General features: G+C 35.2%; 1 protein-coding gene and 1 long non-coding RNA gene across 8 annotated transcripts in view; both read left to right on the top strand.

Moving 5' to 3' along the window:
* Positions 1–25,736, top strand: part of USP25 (ubiquitin specific peptidase 25) — a 164,343-nt gene that overhangs the window by 119,665 nt on the left and 18,942 nt on the right. For 3 of the 7 annotated variants that reach the window (XM_025282221.3, XM_025282207.3, XM_044939981.2), the window contains 3 exons: positions 705–844; positions 5,734–5,847; positions 8,094–8,189. In XM_025282221.3, coding sequence (XP_025138006.1) covers positions 705–844; positions 5,734–5,847; positions 8,094–8,189 — 350 coding nt within the window. The remainder of the gene's footprint in view (positions 1–704; positions 845–5,733; positions 5,848–8,093; positions 8,190–25,736) is intronic. The other 4 variants (XM_025282229.3, XM_025282223.3, XM_025282251.3 and 1 more) reach the window with 2 other exon arrangements.
* LOC123332856 lies at positions 22,572–25,195 on the top strand. Its single transcript, XR_006549972.2, has 2 exons — positions 22,572–22,626; positions 23,942–25,195. It is a non-coding gene; the product is annotated as an uncharacterized LOC123332856 (long non-coding RNA).

The raw sequence follows: 25,736 nt of genomic DNA, 5'->3' as shown, positions 1-25,736 counted from the left end.
GCTACTGTGCTCTCTGTGGAAACTCAGACCAGGATTGTTATACAACCCCCTGCTCCCTTGTTCTTTGGTAGAATGCTAGTGATTTTCTAAAGTGAGATTTTTTTTTTTAAGGTTTCACAGTTTTATTTTCTAACTTATTTTTAACTGGAAGATAATTGCTTTACAATGTTGTGTTGGTTTCTGCTGTACAACAGCGTGAATCAGCCATAAGTATACACACTTCCCTTCCCTCTTGAACCTCCCTCCCACCCCCAACCCCGATCCCATCCCACACAGGCTAGTGGACCAGCAGGGAAGGAAGGTGAGATGAATTGAGAGAGTAGCACTGAAACATATATTGCCATGTGTAAAATAGATAGCTAGGAAGCTGTCATATAACACAGGGAGCTCAACCCGGTGCTGTGATGACCCAGAGTGAGCTTTTGATACTTGTCCTAACAACAACAACAAAAACTTACAATAAATTTCTTAGCATAAACTATAAGGAGTGCTTTCTTCAGTAATTATTTGACTTATCTGAGATTTGATTCTTTTCTTTTGGTAAACTCTGGAGGAGGAAGTGCTGTTGTTTGAAGCATGTATTACTTTAGAGTCAATAAAGTAAAATTGATGTATAACTTCAAATGAGAAGTAAATAAGAAATTCATCTGAGTCCAGACTCACTGATTTATATTAGATATACAATTGATTCTTTTCTCATGAAGCACAAGCAGGAGACCCAGAATATCTAGAGCAGCCATCAAGAAGTGATTTCTCAAAGCACTTGAAAGAAGAAACCATTCGAATAATTACCAAGGCATCACATGAGCATGAAGATAAAAGTCCTGAAACAGTTTTGCAGTCGGTAAGAATTTTTCTTTTAGCTCTCTGAGCATACCCATCCGTGTTCACGAGGTTTCTTAGCTGTGTAAGGAGAGTGACCTGTCTGGGAGTCAGGAGAGACCTGCCAAGGGATGACTCTGCATGAACATGAGTGCTTGTAGGTGTCACCTAACTGCCAGGTTGTAATCTCCTCAGCTATAACTTTTTAAATGCTTCTTTTGAAAAAAACAGTTTTTATCTTCCTGTTAGAGAATTATGAAAAATTATAATCATAGGCCAAACTAGTCATTTGATTTGGAACTTCAAAAGAGAAGTATGGAGTTTAACATTATTTTTCTTTCCCCTCTACCTCCTTCCCACCCTGCCTTCCGTATTTAGTCTTACATTAGGATAGTTGGGAATGTAGGGTATAATTTTCATTGCTCCATGGACTATGTTTAACAAAATTCTAGATAGTCTAGGTTAGAGTAATATTAGCAGGATAAATATGATATTATAAAACAGTTTATGCATAGTTCAAGTGCCATATGTCAAATTGTCATTATTAACCTCCTTTAGTGTAATTTTCAAGTATTTAGCTGTGTCTTTTAATAACAGTAAGTTGAATATATTAGTATTGTATTATGTTTCATAAATATGATATTCTAAGAGATATTTTGAGGATTTCATACTATAAGACTATTCAGTTGCTATAGGTATATATTTTTTATTATATTAGTGAGTGCAAACAGCTCTAATATAGGTTTCACAGTAGCTAATTTTAGGATTTGAAGATGCCCACCCAGAGAAATAAAGAAAAGAGGACATTTCAACACTTAATTTCTACTTACTGAACTTAATCTCAACAGTAACCCTCTAATTACAGTGTGGTCTTTAATATTATAAGGCCATATTAACCAAAATGTTCAATTAATAGGATAGTCTTTTAATTATATTTTGCTGAACAAAGGGATATTGATAAATTATTTAATTTAGTTTCCTTTTTGAAAAAGTTTGATTACATGTCTTCTTACCATAAAAAACAATGTATTATAGATTTTTATTATTATTCCAAATTCTGCAAATACCCTAGAGACTATAAAAAACTTGAGGAACTGCTCACTCTAAAGCACTTCCTGAAAAATGCTTCTTTGAGTAAATCTGGGTGAATGATAGAAGAGGACACCTTTGGAAGGAAGAAAAAGCACAGGAGTAAATACGAGGGAGAAATAATTTTGTCGGATATAAAAAACATATTTTGCTAGGGCTTTTGCTAGTTAGGACTTTTATTTGTTAGTGCCTACATTATGGTTGATAAGTTTCATCCTTTTAACTGATATCAAAAAGGTGGAAACATTACTTAGCTTAATGTAGAATCATGGTGGTTTTTTTTTTTTTAGTTTGGCTAATCAGGTGCAGTTTAAATTTGTAGAAATGAGCATTTAAAGTTAGTTTATTTATATGGTTTTTATCTTATAAAGTAGCAGCCTACGGCTTCACCTTTAGTTGAAAAAGGATGGCATTGAGAAAATAGATTAGCTAGCATAAATATTTTTCAATTTGGCTTATCTTCTGGAGTAAACCAATAGTTGGTCCCAGGTCCCATTGTCTGTATAAATCCTGCACCATGTCTAAGAGTATGTTGATCATGAGTATGACCAGTGTTTCTTGGTCTCATGGCCGGTTGTTTAGGATCATTAAAATCACTGCGTTTTCTCATTTAAAGGCATGCCTTAGAATGCAGAGGATGAGATGGTGAGATGGCATGGTAGACATGAATCTGAGCAAACTCAGTGAGATAGTGAAGGACTGTGAAGCCTGGGCATGCTGCAGTCCATGGGGTTGCAAAGACTCAGGCATGACTTAGCGACTGAATAACAGCAAAGGAAGTAAATTGCAGAGTCTTTAGCTTTGGGGACTAAATAGTCCTGGATTTCAAATATTAGTTTTTTTTCCTGTAATCTATGCAAACTTGAGTAAGTTGCTTAATTTTTCTAAACCTCAGTTTTTTTAAAAATATAAAATGGAGGTGATAATACGATGAATTAAGATCATTTTTTTAAGTGCCTAGCATATAGTGTAGACCGTAAGTAGCTCTTTATTTCCTTCTGTTACTTAAATCCTAACCATTTCACAAATGTACAGTATATAAAGTTTTGACGTTAGTGTAAGAAAAATTTCCTGAGAAGCTTAGAATCACAGAAGCCATAAAGAGATACTCTGCAGATGTTTAGACAGCTTGCTTTTTAGAAGACAGTCTCTAATTTTAAATGAAATATTTTAGAAAATTTAAAATGCAAAAAAGTAAACTCTAAGAATCATACATAGTTCCACAACCCAAAGTTAATCACTTAATAAATTAGTATGTTTTATTTCATTCTTATTTTTATATACAAATTTGTGATTTATTTTTGTAGTTGATTTACTACTGTATATACAATTTTATATTTTATTTCTGTCACTAAACAGCTTTCCCCTTGTTGCAGATATTTTGTAAGAAATGTTTAATGGGTTAATAATAATTCATTGAGTGATCTAATTCTTGTTTACTTACTCATTCCCTTCTTATATATTATTTCTACTTTTATGTAATTTTAAAAAGACTGCTAAAAATGAAACTTCTATATTTTTGGTTATTTCTTTAGATTTCCATAGTGGAGTTATTAGGTTAAAACCTGTGAACATATTGAGGAATCCAAACGGGTTGAAAATATATAGCTTTCTAATCACCCTTTTATGGGACCACTTTTTTTTTTTTTTTTTAAAAACGGGTATTTAATAGATTTCAGGCAATTACTTAAAATCTTTGTGATCTAATTATTTTTGCAACTTATTAACTGAGTAATTTATTTTTAACCTCCTTTAAGTTCAGCCTTTATTAAGGTGTTCATAGAAGATGTGACCATAATAGGAAAAGATATCCTTAGGCATGCGTGCTCAGTCTCTTCAGTCGTGTCCAACTCTTTGCGACCTTATGGACTGGAGTCCACGAGGCTCCTGTCCAAGGAATTCTCCAGGCAAGAATACTGGAGTGGATTGCTGTGCCCTCCTCCAGGGGATCTTCCTGATCTAGGGATTGAACCCACGTTTCCTGGGGCTCCTGCATTGCAGGCAGATTCTTTACTGCTGAGCCATCGGGGAAGCTCCTAAATATCCTTGTACTTTACTTCAGTGAACCCTAAAATTCTTTATATGAAAAATTTTATGGTAATTTAAGATATCTAAGCTTGATGAGAAATACTACAGAATGTGTGCCCAAAGCTGCTTCCTTTTTTCAACTTTCACCCAAATAATTAATAATATGCTGTTTTAAACTATTTTGTGGTAACTGAAAAGGTTTATAAAACATTTATTTTTCCGAAGTGCAATTATTTTTTTTCAGAGGAAATATGTTGTTGTGTAAGGATCAGTATTCTAAAGAGTGCATTTTCTGGTTGATACTTTCTTAAATTTATATTTATTATTCTTAATATATTATTGGTTTGAATTGGTTTGCTTGTGAGAAATTTTTCACCAAAAGTCCAGACAAATTTCCTAGTTTACCTGCTTATATTTCACTCTTGTGACTGGAAACCTAGGACAATATTTTCTCTCTTAATTATTTTTTTCTCTCTTAATTAAATATCATGGACCAAGCTTACCTCTGTAGACTATGTGTTAGTATATTGAGTTAAGATTATTAAAATATAAGCAATTTCAAGAAGCAGAATAGTATAATGTTTATAATTTCTATCATTTATAGAACAATAATTAATTTATCAGATTTTGGGTTAGCTGAATACTCTCTCCTGATCATGACAACCATGCAGGTTGGTTTTATCGTCTGTTGAAGACTCAAACAAAGCAAAAGAAAACTTTCCTGAAAATGTCATGGTTAAAAATAGCATTTCTTTTAAAAAAATAAGCCAGTCTTGGCCGCTGTTCTTGTTTTATTGTTTAATTAAAGTTTTTCTGCATATATACTTTGAAAAAGTCAGAAAATCTTCACATTTTAAAATTTACCCATATTTTAAACTGCTGTAAGACCACTCCATTTTCATTAAAATTTTCTGTTTATTTGGTGTCAAAACTAAGTTTATTTTTGCTTAGGAAAATTTTAAAGGTACAATTTGAAGTTACTTAAGCAATCTGCTTTCAAGTACCTTAAGTATTTTTGAAATTTGTTTGTAGATAAATAGTGAATATGGTAGTCATCTATTCAGTAAAAAAGGATCCTTGTGAAATCTGAACAGTATTTTGAATGAACCATATTAGTGTCTTGGAGTGGACTTTCTGGATTTTACACTGGTTTCCACTCCATTGGTTTAGTGAAGTTCATAGAATTTAACAAAAAAGCAAATCTGAGTTGTTAAAAATTGATATCACTTTCTAGGAGCATTTCCCAAAACAAGAATTCACTGAGAACTCATGATGTAAATATACCAGGTGCTAGTGAGTTAGGCACAATAGACTATGGATATTAAGTGGCAATATAATTAGTTATTAGAAAGGATAGAAGGTAGAATCATCAGAAGGAAAACTTACATATTCTCCTGGGGTCAGAGGAGGTCTTATTTTGATGAAAATATAAAAAAAGGCTGTATAGAATTATTAGAATTAAAAATAAGTAAACCTTTCACCAATAAAAACAGCAGTAGGATATCCAACTTCAGTATTAACTCTTTCTACAAATTTGGAATCCAAGGTGCTCTATGAGGGGAAAAAAAACAAACAACGTTTAAATTTAATTTAATATTTCAGATGCAAAGCAAAAGCTAGAGATCTTGTGTTATTACTGAATTAATGCATTTGCTTTGATGTTCAGCTTTAGATGGTTTTATTTCATACTGAACAAACACAGGTATTTTAAAAGGATCAAGAGTCTATGCACTTAAACTGAGTGCTTCCATTGTTCTCTTTTCTAATGTTCACACTAATGATTTTTTTCTGCAGAAACCTGAAAATACCACAAGCCAGCCACCTTCTAACCAGCAAGTTGTAGAGGTGGAGATTCCTCATGTAGGGACATTTATGGTTGAGTCAAAGGAGGGGGGTTATGATGATGAGGTACCTTCATTGTAGCCCTTGGCACGATTGCCACTTGTTCTTTGCTGTTTAAATGCAAGTGCTTCGGGCATGCCTGCACCCTCACACTGTGTCTATGGCCGCGTAACATACAGCTTTGCCACCCACAGTCTGAAATTACCTTACCAATTGCTAACAGTATTAAATACTTCAAATTTCAAGTGAAAATTTAGCTAGAAAGCTTATGAATTTGGCAAAAAGAAAAATTTTGTATTGCAAGAGTTAATTCCTTTGTTCACACACAGAATTTGTTTACTCTCAGATTGGTAAGTTTTAATTAAGTTTGTTTAATTAAATAGCAAAAATTTTTTGAGCACTTAAAATTTTTATTTTCCTTTCCTGTTTTGCTCAAAGTATCAATTATTATACTTTGCCCACTATTTCCTGCCAGAAGATCCTACAGTCTGATTTGGTGTATATTAGTAAATATATAGGCTTCCCTGGAGGGTCAGTTAGTAAAGAAGAATTCGCCTGCAGTGCAGGAGACTGCCTGCAATATAGCAGACTGGGGTTGGTTTTGTTTTGTTTTTTCCCCAACCTCTGTGTGACTGAACTGAATAATTCATCAGCATTGCTAAATACCTACCAGTATTTTGTACACTGGGCACCTCATCTTACCTCTTCTTATCACTCCACTGTTAATTTTCATCTACTTAGTTTTCTAACATTATGGAGTCACTTTTGTTTCCTGTCATATGGTTCTTGGGAATCCAGATGAAAATTGCTATTGTCTTGATCCCATCAGATTTTTCCCCCCTTTACCACTTTTTTCTTAACACTCTTCGATTTTCATCTTTTCCATATTTAAAAGAAGCCAGTAAAGCTGTTTCTGAATAGTAACAACAGAGAAGACAGATCCTGAAATCTAACATTTGTTAGTTATTACTGGCATGGATGAGAACTGAATGTATATAAGTTTTTTTTCCAAGTAGCTTTTTTTCAGACTGACTTCAAGGTTATAATTAAACTCTTGTATGAGTCACTTCACTTTCATGAGTTAATCACACAATCAGAGGTGTCATAAAGACATTACTATTACTGTGCCACTGTAAGAAAGCATGGGCCGTAAAGAGACCGAGAAGCAGATGTGTGAGTTAGGAACTGATCAGAAGGATTTTCTGAAGCAGATAGTTAGATACATTGCAACTATCTGTGTGTGATCCAAAATATGCTGTGGGCAGTAGATTTAGTGAATCAGAGGTAATGGATGCAGTCTCTTGATTGCTCCAATATTATAGCTTCATAGTATCTTGAGATTTTCATTTTTCAGATATTTTAAAATATAAACACTTAAGAATACAGTCATTCCTCAGTATCTGGGGGGATTCGTTCCAGGACCCTCCCTGACCCCAGCAGATACCAAAATCTGCAGATGCTCAAATCCATTATACAAAATAAACTATTGTGAAAATGAAATACTTAAATATTTAATACTTAACAGCAGTACATTTTTCTGTTCTACCATTTCTATGATGGTGGTACTTGAAGATTATGGAAACTGGCATGTTGTATTAGAAATATTTTTATAATGTTTGTTGATCAAGCATCTTAGTGCTTGTTTTAGGGTGAGCCTTCTGGCATTCACAAAATAGAATTGTGATTAATTATTTAACACTCATTTGTGCAAGTGCTTATGCTATTGGCAGAGTTTTGTGTCTTGTGTGTGTGTTTGTGTTTTAATTCATTGGAGTGATAGTTTAGCAGTGCATGTGCCTTGTAATTCTTAAAAATAAGTCATATGGATACAGGGCTGCTGCTTAGATGTTTAGATTGTATGGTTGTACAAACGGGTACCTGGCCTGCTGGCAGAGTGGAGCTGGAATTTAGCTAATGCTGAGCTCCCCAAGCCTTAAAGAAGAAGCATGTTTTTAAATAAAAAGAACATTGATTTTTCTAAATGGTTCTCTTACAGAGCAGCACATTTTTCTAAATTGTCAAGAAGGTGTTGCCTTCTAAAAAATTCTTCAGTTCAGATGGGGTGGGGTGCCTTTTTGCACTTCGCACAAAGGCACCGTGCCAGCTAGCTGTGGCCCTGTATGGCAGATTTTGAGAGATACTTACATGCATATCAGATCACATTTGCTACCCCAAAAAAGTGCAGTGTTTGATTTATAGTAAAAAACAAAGAACTTTCAACTTGCATGTAAAGGAATTATTTTGTTTTTGTGATTTTTTTCTCTCTCTATGATAATCATTCAAAAGTTCTTACTTTAAATCCCTTGTGGCAGATCATGATGACACCGAACATGCAAGGTATTATCATGGCCATAGGTAAATCCCGGAGTGTGTATGACAGGTGTGGCCCTGAAGCAGGGTTCTTTAAGGTACAATGAACATTTTTATTTTATTTATTTTTTTTAAGTGAACTTCTTAATATGTTTCATTTCCTTGAATTAAATTTGTTTTCCTATGTAATTTCTCTCTTCCTATCTTAGCCATGACCACCTAATGTTCTGGGGGTTTCTTTTATATGTGAATCTAAGACTGATTATTTTTTTAATTCAGATTCTTCAACAAAAGCAAAACATTTTACACAAGTTACCCTAATAGTACACCTCTGGTTTGTTAGCAGGAGTTTAAATTGTATATATATTTGAAGTAAATACAGGGTATTGATGAGCAAAAGTAGGAACTGAGTTATCTGCTTCTGGTAATATTTTTTTTTCTCCTCTAGTAATATTATTAGTCAGTATGGCTTTGATTTTATTATCATTTCATACTAAATTGCTTTCTTCATTTAGTTATTTCTAAAATAATTCATTATCTTATGTTTCTTAATTATGTTCCTCATAATTAGTTTTAATATCTTAGTTATTTCAAAACATGCAACCCTCAAGATGATGCATTATTCTGTGACTAGATCTTTCTTCCCTCTTATAAATGATTTGATAACAGTATTATTTGTTCTTATATATTTGAAAGATGAAAACACTCCGTTTGGTTTTCACTTTCTTTAGTGAAAGTCACTTAGTTGTGTCCAACTCTTTGCAACCCCATGAACTATACAGTCCATGGAATTCTCCAGGCCAGAATATTTGAAAGGGTAGCCTATCCCTTCTCCAGGGGATCTTCCCAACCCAGGCGTCGAACCCAGATCTCCCACATTGCAGGCAGAGGGAAACCCAAGAACACTGGAGTGGGTAGCCTATCCCTTCTCCAGCGGATCTTCCTGGGGGTCTCCTGCATTGCAGGTGGATTCTTAACCAACTGAGCTATCAGCAAAGCCCAACTTTCTTTAGCTTAACCAAAAATAATCACTTTTTCTTTTTCACTCCTTCCCCTTTAATGTTTGTTATTTACCAAAAAAAAAAAAAAACAAAAAACAAAAAAACACTTTATTGAGGTGTAGTTCATGTCAGCAAGCCATATAAGTTATATGTTCCCTTTCTTGACATTTACAATTGAAAAATTTCCCTTTTCTATACTCTACCACCTTTCAACTCGATCTTTAAGAAACTTCTTTTTAGTATTTCTTTCAGTATATAGTACAGACAAAGGCCTTGTTAGTAGTAGACTTAGATCAGAAAACACTTTAGACTGGTTAGAATTAGAGTAACCAAGCATCCTGGTATGCCTGGGACCAAAGGATTTCCTGGGATACAGGACTTTAGATGCTGAATAATTAAAGTTCTGGCAAACTAGTCCCAAGATGAGTTGTTCACTCTGTTACGATCCCATGAGAGAGTTTGAAAGCCACTTTACCATAAAAAAAAAGAAAAACAACTTTTATGTTTAAAAATTCTACCCTTATCCCCAGGTAACGTACATTTCTTTTCTTAAAAATCACTAAATACATGTCTTCTAAAGTGTTCATGTACTTTGTGGAAGAGTTATCTGTCATTTACACTACCATTGTCATTTTTGGTCAACTTTGGGTATCTTTATATTGAACTGGAAGCTTCACTTTTATTAATACATGGATACTTTCAAAGAGTCAACTAATAATATATACTATAAACAACACCCCCAATCAGTGATAACACTTTTCAATTATTTCATCAAATCCTTTTGGTTTTAAATCTTTAAGAAGGATGCCTGTGATTTTGTGATTCTTAGTTTACCTATTTCCTGCTGAATTCCTGACCATGGGATGTGATTGACAATCTCTCTTTATTCTCCTGCCCCATATACACACATTAACATGTACAATTTTTATCCCTACATCAACACACAGAATTTTGTCACTTGATTAAATCAGAATTCTCTGCTTGTACTGTTTTTTGTGTGCTGCTTAGGGTTGAACTAAGTCATAAACATTATTTTACTTTTTCCCCCCTCAGTTGTCATTTTCTTTGGAATTAGCTGGCTTTTGTTGTTGTTTGCTTAGTTTTTTGCTCTGTTCTTCATTAGCTTTTTTGTGTGTGTTTTTGTTCTTGCTGTTGTTTTGGTTTTTTTGTAGAAGTCTATTTTGGAGCTTTATGACCTGCTCCAGTCTGCGTTGGTTTTCCACTCTTCTTCGTGTGTAACTAGTGTCTTGAGATCTTTCGTTGTCACTTTCAGGATGGCCTTTGCAGCTTGTTCTTTGTGTATTTTCTGTATCTCATATATTTGTGTTTAAATATACCTGCTGATTCTGATGCAGCAGAAAATCTCCAAAGTTTATTATTTCTGTGCATTTCCATCTATCTGTAATTGAGGAATATGTATATTTTACATACATACCTAATATAGGAATATATCTAAAATATATATATTTATATACAATATATATAAATATAGGAATATAAATATATAATTATAATATAAAATAATATATAAATATATAATATTTATAATATAAAATTATATTTATATAAGATTTATAATATATGTTATATATAAATAGATAAAAATAGGAATATGTTTATAATTAATGTATATTTTTAGTATAGATAAATGATTAGCATTTCAAAAATTCTGGCTGATAATATAAAATTTGAGAAAACATGTTCTCAAATAACAAAAATAACATATACAAAATGCAGTCATTCAGTAATAATAGTGGTGTCTCAAATAAAACTAATAACAACTGTCTCTCCTGCTGCCCTGTTGTAACTACTTCTAACATTTGTATAGCCTTTCTGACATTTTTATTTTGTTTGTAAAGACATGCATAGAGAATATTTTTAACTTTTACTGTTCATATTATATTATAATTATTCATAGTTTATAACTCAGAAACATATTGTGAGTATTCTTAAGCCAATATATCTACCACATTATCTATACCACCTGCATTTAGTATTCTATGGTATAGATGTACTCTCATTTATTATATATTACCCTCTCTTTGGACATACATCATATATTTTTTCCCCATCTGCCATTTCTGTTTGAATTTAGTCTATGGTACCTTTTTCTATAAAACAGCTTTAAAATACTGTGGTATCTATACTATCTTTCCTCTCTTTTCTGAATTCTGGAGTTTCATTGCTATGCAAAAAGTCATCTTCAACAAAGGTATTATAAATTTTCTATAATTTTTCGTAAAACATTGTTCTTAATAAGTTTTTATTTTATAAATTCAAACATACCCTATTTACATTTAACGGTAGCATTTTATCTGGGCTTTCTGAATTCTATATTAAATAAAAAATTGCTGTATGTTTTTATTTGGGGGCTGTCTTCCCAGGTTTGCAGTTATACTTGTTAAATTCCTTTACTGTCCTGTTTTAACTCTAGTGTAATTTACATAAGAATGAACTGTTCTTAAGAGTAAACTAGAACTCACTTATAATATAACTGTATTAGCTTGGCCTCTTTTTTTGGCTGTAGATCTTTTGACAGAGTTTTTGATTCCTTTTACAACAATTGATATGTTTAATTGTTCTATACATTCTTGACATTTGACTCTAATCATTACTGACATTCAGTATTAAATCACAAAATTTGTATATAGCACATAATCTAACATGATGATTGCTTCTGTCTTCCTGTGTTCCCTAAATCAGATATAGTATAGTTTTAATTTTCTTTCTTTATGCTTGGTTTATGATAAATTAAGGTAAAGGTTTTTTGTTGGTTTTTTTTTTTCTTTTTTAATATTTATGGTCCTATCACAGTACTAAAGAAAAATCTTTGTTGGATTTATTTAGTATTAGCTTTTTTGCTGTGAGAAGATGTTTTTCAACTGTGCATATTTAAGTACTTCTAAATATAGATTTCCTTATGCATTATAATTAAAACAATTTTTTAAATGTTATATATGTTTGCTAGTTTAAAAACCATGTGATAAAAATGTTAGCTTTGTTACTGATAAAAAGATCAGTTGGTCAATGAAACTTACATCTCGCTGGGTAAGTGGCCTTGATAAGGCTTAACTTCTGTGTTAGGAAGGGTTAGCAATCCGGTCAGTCACAGTTACTATTTCAACCACAGGCCCTCCCACATTGGGGTCTGCCTCTGTAAACCGAATACTGAAGAGTTAATAGGCAGGCAGATCTGAAAAAATAAGTGAGAAAAGATACTTAGGTAACTCCTTCTCCCAAGATGACTTTGTTATGATTGGTTTTCACTGTTAACAGAAAGTCCCAAATAATAGTGGCTTAAAGACAGAAGTTTCTGTCATGTAAAAACAAAATCCAGAGAAAGGCAATACAAGGTTACTATGATAAGCAAAAAAAATAAAAGCCAGAAGGAAAGGAAAGGAATAATATTCTCAAAGTACTAGTTACTTGCGTGTGTATGTATGGGCATGGGAGTGGGAGGGGTCATAAAATAATTAAAATCATTGGATTGGTATTTTTTTCATTCAATTTCAGATATATTAAATTTTATTTTATGTATTTTTTTTTGCTTATACATATTAAAGTGCCCTTAGGATTTTAATGAAGCAATAACACTACTATATTATGAAACTTTTTTTCCTTACTGGTTATTTCATTGCCTCATAACAGTTGTTCCCAGTTACATAACTTTATCAGTTTGCTTTTTCTTTTTAAATTCCTGTTATTATTACTTCTCTGTTTATTAAGTAGTTATGAAAATATATTTACTAAACTATAAAACTTGCTGAAAAGTACACAGTTCATGAGTTTACAGCTCAGTAAATTATCACAGAGTACTCATATTCATGTAACTACCTATCAGGTCAAGAAATAGAACATTATAATACTCCAGAAACTACCCTTGTTTATCCTTCATGTGAACTACACTCTTCCCCTATCCAAAAGTATATGTTATCTGAACTTCTAACAATGTAAGTAAGTTTTCTTGTTGAACTTTATATACCTGGAGTCATTTGCTTGTAGGTCCATTGTGTCTGGCTGCTTTTACTCAAGAGTATGTTTGGAACTTCATATGTATTACTGGATATAATTAGAATTTGTTCATTCTCTTAATGGTATTTCATTGTATAACTACACTATTTTTGTCCCATTCTGTTGATGGGCATATTCAAAATGTATTTATTATGTGCTTATATCACAGTATTTATATCAGCGTACTAGTGAATATAGCTGGGGAAATGATGGACTAAGTTTCTGCCTTAATGAAGTTTATTTTCTAGGGGAAAGTAAATACTAATTAGAGTTATAATCAGTATGAAAAAGTAGCATTTTGACATGGAAGAACATATAACGGAAAATCAGAGATGTTATCAAGAGGACATCTTAGAGAAAGGGATGTTTAAACTAGTAAAATACACATATATCAAAACATAGAATGTAAACATTTCTCTCTCACTTTTTTTCTTTTTATTTTTTTATTGAAGGATAATTGCTTTACAGAATTTTGTTGTTTTCTGTCAAACCTCAACATGAATCAGCCATAGGTATACATATATCCCTTCTCTTTTGAACCTCCCTCCCATCTCCCTTCTCATCCCAACCCTCTTAAGTTCATACAGAGCCCCTGTTTGAGTTTCCTGAGCCATACAGCAAATTCCCCTTGGCTATCTATTTTACATATGGTAATGTAAGCTTCCACATTACTGTTTTCATACATCTCACCCTCTCCTCCCCTCTCCCCATGTCCATGAGTCTGTTCTCTATGTCTGTTTCTCCATTAATGCCCTGTAAATAAATTCTTCAGTACCATTTTTTTAGATTCTGTATATGTGCATTAGAATACAATATGTATCTTTCTCTCTCTGACTCACTTCACTCAGTATAATAGGTTCTAGGTTAATCCACCTCATCAGAACTGACTCAAATGCTGAGTAATATTCCATTGTGTGTATGTACCACAACTTTTTTATCCAGTCATCTGCCAGTGGGCATCTAGGTTGCTTCCATGTTCTAGCTATTGTAAATAGTGCTGCAGTGACCAATGGGATACATGTGTCTTTTTCCATTTTGGTTTCCTCAGGGTATATGCCTAGGAGTAGGATTGCTGGGTCGTATGGTGGTTTTATTCCTAGTCTTTTAAGGAATCTCCATAGCGTCTTCCATAGTGGCTGTATCAATTTACATTCCCACCAACAGGGCAAGAGCGTTCCCTTTTCTCCACACTCTCTCCAGCATTTATTGTTTGTAGATTTTTTGATGATGGCCATTCTGACCGGTTGTGAGGTGATATCTCATTATGGTTTTGATTTGCATTTCTCTAAAAATGAGCGATGTTGAGCATCTTTTCATGTGTTTGTTAGCCATCTATGTGTCTTCTTTGGAGAAATGTCTGTTTAGGTCTTTTTCCCACTTTTTGATTGGGTTGTTTGTTTTTCAGGCATTGAGTTGTATGAGCCGCTTCTATATTTTGGAAATTAATCCTTTGTCAGTTGATTCATTTGCTATTATTTTCTCCCATTCTGAGGGTTGTCTTTTCACATTGCTTATAGTTTCCTTTGCTGTGCAAAAGCTTTTAAGTTTAATCAGGTCCCACTTCTTCACTTTTGTTTATATTTCCATTAGTCTAGGAGGTGGGTCATAGAGGATCTTGCTTTGATATATGTCATTGAGTGTTCTGCCTATTTTTTCCTCTTAGAGTTTTATAGTTTCTGGTCTTACATTTAGGTTTTTAATCCCTTTTGAGTTTATTTTTGTGTATGGTGTTAGAAAGTGTTCTAATTTCATTCTTTTATACGTAGCTGTCCAGTTTTCCCAGCCCCATTTATTGGAGAGGCTGTCTTTGCCCCATTGTATATACTTGCCTCTTTTGTCAAAAATAAGGTACCCATAGGTGCATGGGTTTATTTATGGGCTTTCTATCTTGTTTCATTGATCTATATTTCTGTTTTTGTGCCAGTACCATACTGTCTTGATGACTGTAACTTTGTAGTATAATCTGAATTCAGGAAGGTTGATTACTTCCAACTCCATTCTTTCTCAAGACTACTTTGGCTGTTCAGGATCTTTTGTGTTTCCATATGAATTGTGAAATTTTTTGTTCTAGTTCTGGGGAAAATGCCATTGGTAATTTGATAAGGGATCTCATTGAATCTGTAGATTGCATTTGGTAGTATAGTCATTTTCACAATATTGATTCTTCCTACCCGGGAACATGGAATATCTCTCCATATGTTTATGTCATCTTTGATTTCTTTCATCAGTGCCTTATAATTTTCTGTGTACAGTTCTTTTGTCTTTTTAGGTAAGTTTATTCCTAGATATTTAATTCTTTTTGTTGCAGTGGTGAATGGGATTGATTCCTTAACTTCTCTTTCTGATTTTTCATTGTTAGTATATAGAAAGGCAAGTGATTTCTGTGTATTGATTTTGTATCCTGCAACTTTAAATTCACTGATTAGCTCTAGTAATTTTCTGATACTATCTTCAGGGTTTTCTTTGTACAGAATCATGTCATCTGCAAATAGAGGTTTGCTTTTTCTTTCCTGATCTGGATTCCTTTTATTTCTTTTTCTTCTCTGATTGCTGTAGCTAGGACTTCCAGAACTATGTTGAAAAATAGTGCTGACAGTGGACACCCTTGTCTTGTTCCTGATCTCAGGGGGTATGTTTTCAGTTTTTCACCATTGAGAGTAATGTTTGCTGTAGGCTTATCATACATGGCCTTTACTATGTTGAGGTAGGTTCCTTCTGTGCCCATTTTTTTGAGGAGTTTTCATCATAAATGGGTGCTGAATTTTGTCAAAGGCTTTTTCTGCATTTATTGAGATTATCATATGGTTTTGATCCTTCAGTTTGTTAATATGGTGTATCACATTGATTGATTTGTGTATATTGAAGAATCCCTGCATCCCTGAAATAAACCCAGCTTAGTCATTGGTGTGGGAGCTTTTTGATGTGTTGCTGAATTCAGTTTGCTAAAATTTTGCTGAGGATTTTTGCGTCTATATTCATCGGTGATATTGGCCTGTAGCTTTCTTTTTTTGTCTTGTCGTTGTCTGGTTTTGGTGTCAGGGTGATGGTGGCCTCATAGAATTAGTTTGGAAGTATTCCTTCCTCTGCAGTTTTTTGAAAGAGTTTTAAAAGGATAGGTATTAGCTCTACTCTAAGTGTTTGATAGAATTCTCCTGTGAAGCCGTCTGGCCCCGGGCTTTTGTTTTTTGGGGAGATTTTTGATCACAGCTTCCATTTCAGTGCTTGTAATTGGGTTGTACATAATTTCTATTTCTTCCTGGTTCAGTCTTGAAAGACTGAACTTTTCTAAAAATCTGTCCATTTCTTCCAGGTTATCTATTTTATTGCCATGTAGTTCATAATAGTCTTTTATAATCCTTTATATTTCTGCATTGTCTGTTGTAACCTCTCCTTTTACATTTCTCATTTTGTTGATTTGATTCTTCTCTCTTTTTTTCTTGATGAGTCTGGTTAAAGGTTTGTCAATTTTGTTTATCTTCTCAAAGAACCAACCTTTAGTTTTATTAACCTTTACTATTGTTTTGTTCATTTCTTTTTCATTTATTTCTGCTTGGATCTTTATGATTTCTTTCCTTCTATTGATCTTGGGTTTTTTTGGTTCTTCTTTTTCCTGTTGTTTTAGGTATAAAGTTAGGTTGTCTATTTGAATTTTTTCTTATTTCTTGAGGTAGGATTGTATTGCTATAAACTTCCCTATTAGGACTGCTTTTGCTGTACCCCATAGGTTTGGGGTTGTTGCGTTTTCATTGTCATTTGCTTCTAGAAATTTTTTTATTTCCCTTTTGATTTCTTCAGTAACCTGTTGGTTATTTAGAAATGCGTTTTTTAATCTCCATGTATTTGTGTTTCTTACAGTTTTTTTCTGGTAATTGATATCTAGTCTCATAGCATTGTGGTCAGAGAAGATGCTTGATACGATTTCAATTCTTTAAAATTTGATTTGTGACCCAAGATGTGGCCTATCCTGAAGATTGTTCCATGTGCACTTGAAAAGAGGTGTATTCTTCTACATTTGGATGCAATGTCCTGAAAATATCAATGAGATCCATCTCATCTAATGTATCATTTAAAACTTGTGTTTTCTTATTAATTTTCTGTTTTGATGATCTGTCCATTGGTGTGAGTGGGGTGTAAAGTCTCCAACTATTATTTTGTTACTGTCAGTTTCTCCTTTTATATCTGTTAATGTTTGTCTTATGTATTGAGGTGCTCCTATGTTGGGTGCATATATATTTACAATGTTACATCTTCTTCTTGGATTGGTCCCTTGATGATTATGTAGTGTCTTTCCTTATCTCTTGTAATATTCTTTATTTTAAGATCTATTTTGTCTTATGCAGATTGCTACTCCAGCTTTATTTTGCTTCCCATTTGCATAGAATGTAGTTTTCCATCCTCTCACTTTTTGTCTTTAGATCTGAAGTGGGTTTCTTGTAGACAGCATGAATATGGGTCTTGTTTTTGTATCCATTCAGCCAGTTTGTGTCTTTTGGTTGGAGCATTTAATCCATTTACATTTAAAGTAATTATTGATGTATATGTTCCTACTACCGTTTTCTTATTTGTTTGGGGTTGGTTTTGTAGATCTTTTTCTTCTTTTGTATTTCCTGACTATAGTCCCTTTAACATTTGTTATAAAGATGGCTTGGTGGTACTGAATTTTCTTAATTTCTGCTTGTCTGAAAAGCTTTTCATTTCTCCATCAATTTTGAATGAGATCCTTGCCAGGTACAGTAATCTTGGTTGTAGATTTTTCCCTTTCAGTACTTTAAATACATCCTGCCATTCCCTTCTGGCCTGCAGAGTTTTTTCTGAAAGATCAGCTGCTAAGCATATGGAGTTTCCCTTGTATGTTAGTTGTTGCTTCTCCCTTGCTGCTTTTAATATTCTTTCTTTGTGTTTAGTCTTTGTTAGTTTGATTAATATGTGTCTTGGTTGTTTCTCCGTGGGTTTATCCTGTATGGGGCTCTTTTGCCTCTTGGACTTGATTGACTATTTCCTTTTCCATGTTGGGGAAATTTTCAACTATAATCTTCTTCAAAAATTTTCTCATACCCTTTCTTTTTCTCTTCTTCTTCTGGGACCCCTATAATTTGAATGTTGGTGCATTTGATATTGTCCCAGAGGTCTCTGAGACTATCCTCAGTTCTTTTCATTCTTTTTACTTTATTCTGCTCTTCAGAAGTTATTTCTACCATTTTATCTTCCAGCTCACTGATTCATTCTACTTCAGATATTCTGCTATTAAGTCCTTCTAGAGTGTTTTTAATTTCAGTAACAGTGTTGTTTGTATGATTATTCTTTAATTCTTCTCAGTTTCAGTTCAGTTCAGTCACTCAGTTGTGTCCGACTCTTTATGATCCCATGAATTGCAGCACACCAGGCCTCCCTGTCCATCACCAACTCCCGTAGTTTACTCAGACTCATGTCCACCAAGTCAGTGATGCCATCCACCCATCTCATCCTCTGTCGTCCCCTTCTCCTCCTGCCCCCAATCCCTCCCAGCATCAGAGTCTTTTCCAATGAGTCAACTCTTTGCATGAGGTGGCCAAAGTATTGGAGTTTCAGCTTCAGCATCAGTCCTTCCAATGAACACCCAGGACTGATCTCATTTAGAATGGACTGGTTGGATCTCCTTGCAGTCCAAGGGACTCTCAAGAGTCTTCTCCAACACCACAATTCAAAAGCATCAATTCTTTGGCGCTCAACTTTCTTCACAGTCCAACTCTCACATCCATACATGACCACTGGAAAAACCATAGCCTTGACTAGTCAGACCTTTGTTGGCAAAGTAATGTCTCTGCTTTTCAATATGCTATCTAGGTTGGTCATAACTTTCCTTCCGAGGAGTAAGCGTCTTTTAATTTCATGGCTGCAATCACCATCTGCAGTGATTTTTGGAGCCCAGAAAAATAAAGTCTGACACTGTTTCCCCATTTATTTCCCATGCAGTGGTGGGACCAGATGCCATGATCTTCGTTTTCTGAATGTTGAGCTTTAAGCCAACTTTTTCACTCACCTCTTTCACTTTCATCAAGAGGCTTTTTAGTTCCTCTTCACTTTCTGCCATAAGGGTGGTGTCATCTGCATATCTGAGGTGATTGATATTTCTCCCAGCAATCTTGATTCCAGCTTGTGCTTCTTCCAGCCCAGCATTTCTCATGATGTACTCTGCATATAAGTTAAATAAGCAGGGTAACAATATACAGCCTTGATGTACTCCTTTTCCTATTTGGAACTAGTCTGTTGTTGCCGTGTCCAGTTCTAACTGTTGCTTCCTGACCTGCATATAGGTTTCTCAAGAGGCAGGTTAGGTTAATTCTTCTAGGCCTTTGTGAATTGATTCTTGTATTTTCTCCATTTTGCTTTCAAGGTTTTTTATCATTTTTACTATCATTATTCTGAATTCTTTTTCAGGTAGTTTGCCTAGTTCCTCTTCATTTATTTGGACTTCTGTGTTTCTGGTTTGTTCCTTCGTGTTTGTAGTATTTCTCTACCTTTTCATTTTCTTTTTTTTTTTTTAACTTACTGTGTTTGAGGTCTCCTTCTCCCAGGCTTCAAGGTTGAATTCTTCCTTTTGGTTTCTTTCCTCCTAAGGTGTGTAAGCTTCATGTAGGGTGATATTTGTGCTGTGTTTGTTTGTTTGTTTTTCCTGTGATGGGCAAGGCTTAGTGAGGTGGTAATCCTGTCTGCTGATGATTGGGTTTTCAGTTTTGTTTTGTTTGTTTTTCAGATGAGGCATCCTGCACAGGTTGCTACTGGTGGTTGGGTGATACTGGGTCTTATATTCAAGTGGTTTCCTTTGTGTGAGTTCTCACTATTTGACACTCCCTAGGGTTGGTTCTCTGGTAGTCTAGGGTCTTGGAGTCAGTGCTCCCACTCCAAAGGCTCAGGGTGTGTTCTCTGGTCAGGAAGATTCCACAAGTGGCTTGTGGCATTAAGTGAGATTAAAACAACTAACAAAAAATGAGAAAACAAAGATGAACCCCAAATGGCAGTTACAAAGTTAGGCAAATAATAATGAAATTAATGGAATATACACATAAACACCCATGAGAAAGTCAAAACAGTCCAACGTAAATAAAGTACAATAGATTCACCTGGCGAACAAAGGAAATAAAAAATTATATTTACCAGTTAAGAACAAAACTAAAGCACAAACTGGAAAACAAAACTAAAGCAAAGTGCCAAGTGGGAAATAAGGCAATCAAAACAAAACTAACAAATATGTTGAGAGGAAAGGAAAGAAAGAAAAGAAAAAATATATATGCAAAGTTAAATAGAGGTAGATGAAGAAGATTTATTATATATATTAAAGATTAACTGCCAGGGGAACAGATCAGTAGGAAAGGCAAACAAAGGCATAAATGTAAAAAAAAAATAATAGGTTTTAAAAAAAAGTTGAAATTATAAAAAAGAGAAAAGAAAAAAAAGAGAAGAGGGAAAAAATGGAAGGAAAAAGGAAAACTCCACAGAATGGCAAAAACCCAATGTAAATGCAGAGGTTTATAACAACAATAAAAAGTGTGACTGAATATACACATGTATATTCAGTATATATAAAATCAAAAGAGTCCAACAAAAATAAAGTACAGTATATTGACCTGGCAAACAAAGGAAACCAAAAATTATGTCTACCAGAACAAAACTAAAGCACAAACTGGAAAACAAAACTAAAGCAAGGTGCCAATTGGGGAATAAAGCAATGAAAATAAAACTAACAAATATGTTGAGAGGAAAAGGAAGAAAGAAAAGAAAAAAAGAATAGATATGAAAAGTTAAGTAGATGAAGCTTTATGTACATTAAAGGTTAACTGCATTGGAAAAGAACAGTAGGGAAGGCCAACAAAAGAATAAATGTATAATAATAGTAATAGGTTTAATAGAAAAAATAATAATAGGTTTTCTAATTAAAATAAATAAATTAAAAAATAAGTAAATAAAAATAAAATAGCCTAATTAAAAAAAAAGAAAAGCTCCCCAGAACTGCAAAAGCCCAATGTAGAGGCAGAGGTTTATAACAACAATAAAAAAATGTGACTGAGGGAAAAAAAGAAAAAAACTCAAAAGCTTAATTAGATTTCATAGTGCCAATAAAATCGACAACTACAACAGCGGTGGGGGGGGTGGGGGTGAGTTCAAAAGAATATACAGAACAAGTCAAAACATAAGAATAATAAATGTTTTTCGTGAGTCACTGCTGTCAGAGTCCTTTCCCTCACTGGGAGTCATAGTAAACTTCACCTCGCTAGAATACGCTCCAGCACTGATATCTGGACTTGTGGGGCCAGCTCAGATTCCAATCTGGTCCTACTCCTATGTGTTCTTGCCTCTAATGTCCACAGCTATCAGAGCTAGTGTGTGTTATTTTGTAGGAGCTCTCAATGACGTTTTATATATTCCATAGACGCAGAGGCTGCCTAGTTGATCGTGTAAATTTCATCTGCATATTGTACAGCTGGTGGGAAGATTTTGGGTCTTCTTCCTTAGTCACATTGCTCCTAGGTTTCAACTGTGGTTTTTATTTCCACCTATGCATGTGGGTTGTCCGCTGGGGTTTGCTCCTGCGGCTGCCCCGGAGGAGTTGGGTTTGCCCCTGTGAAGGCCAGGTGTGGAGGTGGTGCAGCTGCTTGTGTTGCAGGGGCTCTGGCAGCACCAGGTACTCAGGGGAGTTGGAGGCTAGGGCAGCAGGAAATACAGTGCTCTAGAAGGGTATGGCAACCAGCACTGGCCAATACGCTCCAATATTCTTGCCTGTAGAATACCCACCTCCCTGACAGAGAAGCCTGGCAGGCCACAGTCTACAGGGTCACAAAGAGTCGGACACTACCAAAGTGACCCTGTGCACATAGATGCAAGACTTTTTTTGCCTGTGGCAGCTCTGTCCCAGTGAGAGTTGAGCATGAAGGTGGCACAGCTGCTTGGCTTGCAGGGACCCTGGCAGTGCCAAGTGTACAGGGACATAAACTACCTCCTCCGCAGGAGTTACGGCCCTATCAGAGTCTTTTTTCGACCCTCTTGTAGCTGGCGATCAGAATACCTCTTTAGCCAGTCTTTCTCCGCAGCTCCGCCCATTCAGGCACTTAGAGGGCTCCCTTGCCTGGGGTCCTTCTCTGTTTGGCGTGTCAGGCCCATAAAGGGGCCCCCGGCTGGGGTCCTACTCTGTAAATCAGTGCGTCTGGCACTTAAAGGGGCACCCTGGGTGGGGTCCTGCTCTGTAGCTCAGTGTGTCAGGAGTTTGATGGCTCACCCTCTGTATTGTTCAGCTGCCAGTGCTGGCATGTGGGGAGAGGCTGTGCTGATGGCTCCACCCCTACATGTGACTCAGCAGTATCGCCTTGCTTCCATCGCTGCCCAGCTTTCCTCCACAGGCATTTCCCCCCAGGTCTCCTCCCTCACATCCCCTCCTCCCGTGTCTGGGCAGTCAACAGCAGCCCTCGCCCTGGGATTGGTCCACAATCCCTAAACTCCAGCTCCCTGCTGCTATGCTGCACCTTCCAGGGGATCTGTGTTGCTGTCCCAGGTATGTATGGCTGCGGCAAGGACTTTCTGATTCTCATTCCATTTAGGCTGCCACAGATCAGCTGTTTCACTCTCAGCCTAAAATGTTTCTCCTATCACTCAGACGATTGCCCCGAAGACGAATGACCCGTGCTTCAATTCCCCCACCCAGTAGTTAGTGTCCTACTAACATTCCTGTTTTTCCCCCTAGTTCCTTCATCCTACCAAGTTTTGCGTGGTTCTATATATTCCTTTCCACTCATCAGACATTCCTGTCCTCTCTCAGCTGGTGTTCCGCATGCACCTCTGTGTCTGAAGGTGTACTCCTGATGTATCCATGGAGAGAGATGTACTCCACATCCACCTACTCCTCCACCACCTTGTTCTCAGCCTACCTCTCTCTGTTTTTAATTTCCACAATTAACGTCTCTCCCCGATTAACCTCTTTCCCCAATTAATCTCTTATTTCTTATATATGCTTCTAGATAAATAAGACTGATATTCAGTACGATCCATATGTTATAATTTAAATAAAAATAGAAGTTTCTTCTTTCAGTCTTTTTCTCTCATTCTTTTTCATGTAATGTGGTGGATGATTTAGTCATGTCATGATTTGTAGATTTTTCATAGGTGCATTTTATTTCCCGTTGAACTTACCAAAGTTTATTTAAACACTTTTTTAGAGCAGGGCTTTCTAATTTTTTCCTTGTTATGACAAACAAGGATGAATCTAGTTATGGATCTGGCCACCATAAAATCTGATTGGATTAGTATCTCAATCCTTATAACTTACTCATGGCTTAAGTTAGGAAGCTCTGTCCCACATGAGCTGTTCCTGGCAAAGGCTTTATGGTCAGATGCCTGGATTTAAATCCTAGCTTTATCACTTAATAATTGTGTGATTTTAGGCAAATTACTGAAATTATCATGGCCAGTTTTTCAATTTATAAATGAGAAGTTATCTTGAGAATTAAATGAGATAATTCATGTTAGACATCACTGGACAGTGTCTATCACATAAAGAATGCTCACAAATTGTAACTATTATTAAATGCCATATTACTGTTTTTGATGCTGGGTATTAGGATCATTTCCAGTATTTTGAGAATGTTCTTGTACATATTAGGTTGGTGCAAAAGTAGTTGCAGTTTTGCATTGTTGAACTTTGCAATTTGATGTACATTCTTAAATGTGACTATGTTGTACATCATTTTAATGCACATTTCTTGCTTTATGTTATTTGCTAGTGACATTACTTGCTGTTTATTTTATATGTACTTTAGTCTATAGAAATGATATTAGACAAAAAGCAAATTTGAACTATTTTCTTGTTCAAGTTCAAAATGAGTCATAAAGCAGTGGACACAACTCGCAACATCAATAATGCATTTGGCCTGGAAACTGCTGACAAATGGTACAGTGTGGTGGTGGTTCAAGAAGTTTTGTCTAGGAGACGAGAGCCTTGAAGTTGAGGAATGCAGTGGCCAGCCATTGGTTGTTGACAGTGACCAAGTGAGAGCCATCACTGAAGCTGATCCTGTTACAGCTACACAAGAAATTGCCCAAGAGCACAACATCAATCATTCTGTGGTCGTTCGGCATTTGAAGCAAATTGGAAAGGTGAAAAAGCTCAATAAGCAGTGCCTTATGAACTGACCACAAATCAAAAAACTCGTTTTGATGTGTTATCACTTTGTACTCTATGCAACAGTAATGAACCATTTCTAATCAGTTTGTGAAGTGTAATGAAAAGTAGATTTTATAAGACAACTGCAATGACCAACTCTGTGGCTGGACTGAGAAGAAGCTCGAAAACACTCCCCAAAGCCATACTTGAATCAAAAAAAGGTCGTGGTCACTGTTGGTGGTCTTCTTCTGCTGTGATTCACCTCAACTTTCTGAATCCTGGTGAAACCATTATATCTGAGAAGAATGCTCAGCAAATCAATGAGATGCACCAAAAACTGCAACGCCTGTAGACCACATTGATCAATAGCAGGGGTCCAGTTCTCCATGACAACCACGTGTCATGCACAGCCAACGTTTCAGAAGTTGAACGAATTGGGCTACGAAGTTTTGCTTCATCTGCCATATTCACCAGACCTCTCGCCAACTGAGTACCACTTCTTCAAGCATCTCAACTTGATGAAGGGAAGATGCTTCCACAACCAGCAGGAGGCGAAAGATGCTTTCCAAGAGTTTGTGGAATCCTGAAGCACAGATTTTTACCCTACAGGAGTAAACAAACACTTCTCATTGGCAAAAATGTGTTGATTGCAATGGTTCCTATTTTGATTAATAGAAGATGTGTTTGAGCCTAGTTATAATAATGATTTAAAATTCAGGATTTAAAACCATAATTACTTTTGCACCAACCTAAATATATTATTGAAAATTCAGTGAACATAACATTGTAGATTTGTCCAGTCAAAATATTTATGAATTTTAACTCACTTGTTTAATTTAAATAAATAAATGGAAAGTTTGTCAGGTTTTATTTTTTCTGTCTTGATAATTTTTAATTGCCACCTATATTCTCAAATCCTTTCAGAATTTGATTGTACCTCATATTATTACAGTGAGGTGGATAATTATATTTCTCAGTATTTTGAGTCTTCTCAGAAAGGAACAAGATACGCCTTTCACTTTTTTGGCCCCTCTTAGGTCCTTAAGTAAGGTTTTATTATTTTACTTCAGCATGGTCTTATACCTTCTTTTTTAATCTAATCTTAGATGTGTAGAAATTGTTTCTGTGAATTGAGTTACTTATCCTCAATAACAAATTATTGGTAGAGTATCTAGTAGGAAAGCTAGTACTTGTATTTATTCATATAGTATCAAATTACTTACTTACTTGACTTTTTCTGATAGCTTTCCAGTGGATTCTCCTGATTATTTCAGTCAACTGCCTCCTAGTAATTATCTCATTTTGTTGTTGTTTAGTCACTAAGTCCTGTCTGACTCTTGTGAAACCTGTGGACTGTAGCCTGCCAGGCTCCTCTGTCCATGGTGTTCCCAGGCGAGAATACTGGAGTGAGTTGTTGTTTCCTACTGTAGGGAATCTTCTTGACCCAGGGATCATTTAATCCCTGTCTCTTGCATTGGTGGGTAGATTCTTTACTACTGAGATAC

The sequence above is a fragment of the Bubalus bubalis genome, chromosome 1 (genome assembly GCF_019923935.1).
Source record: "Bubalus bubalis isolate 160015118507 breed Murrah chromosome 1, NDDB_SH_1, whole genome shotgun sequence".
NCBI classification, from domain to species: domain Eukaryota; kingdom Metazoa; phylum Chordata; class Mammalia; order Artiodactyla; family Bovidae; genus Bubalus; species Bubalus bubalis.
This window is presented reverse-complemented; position numbering and strand designations above follow the sequence as displayed.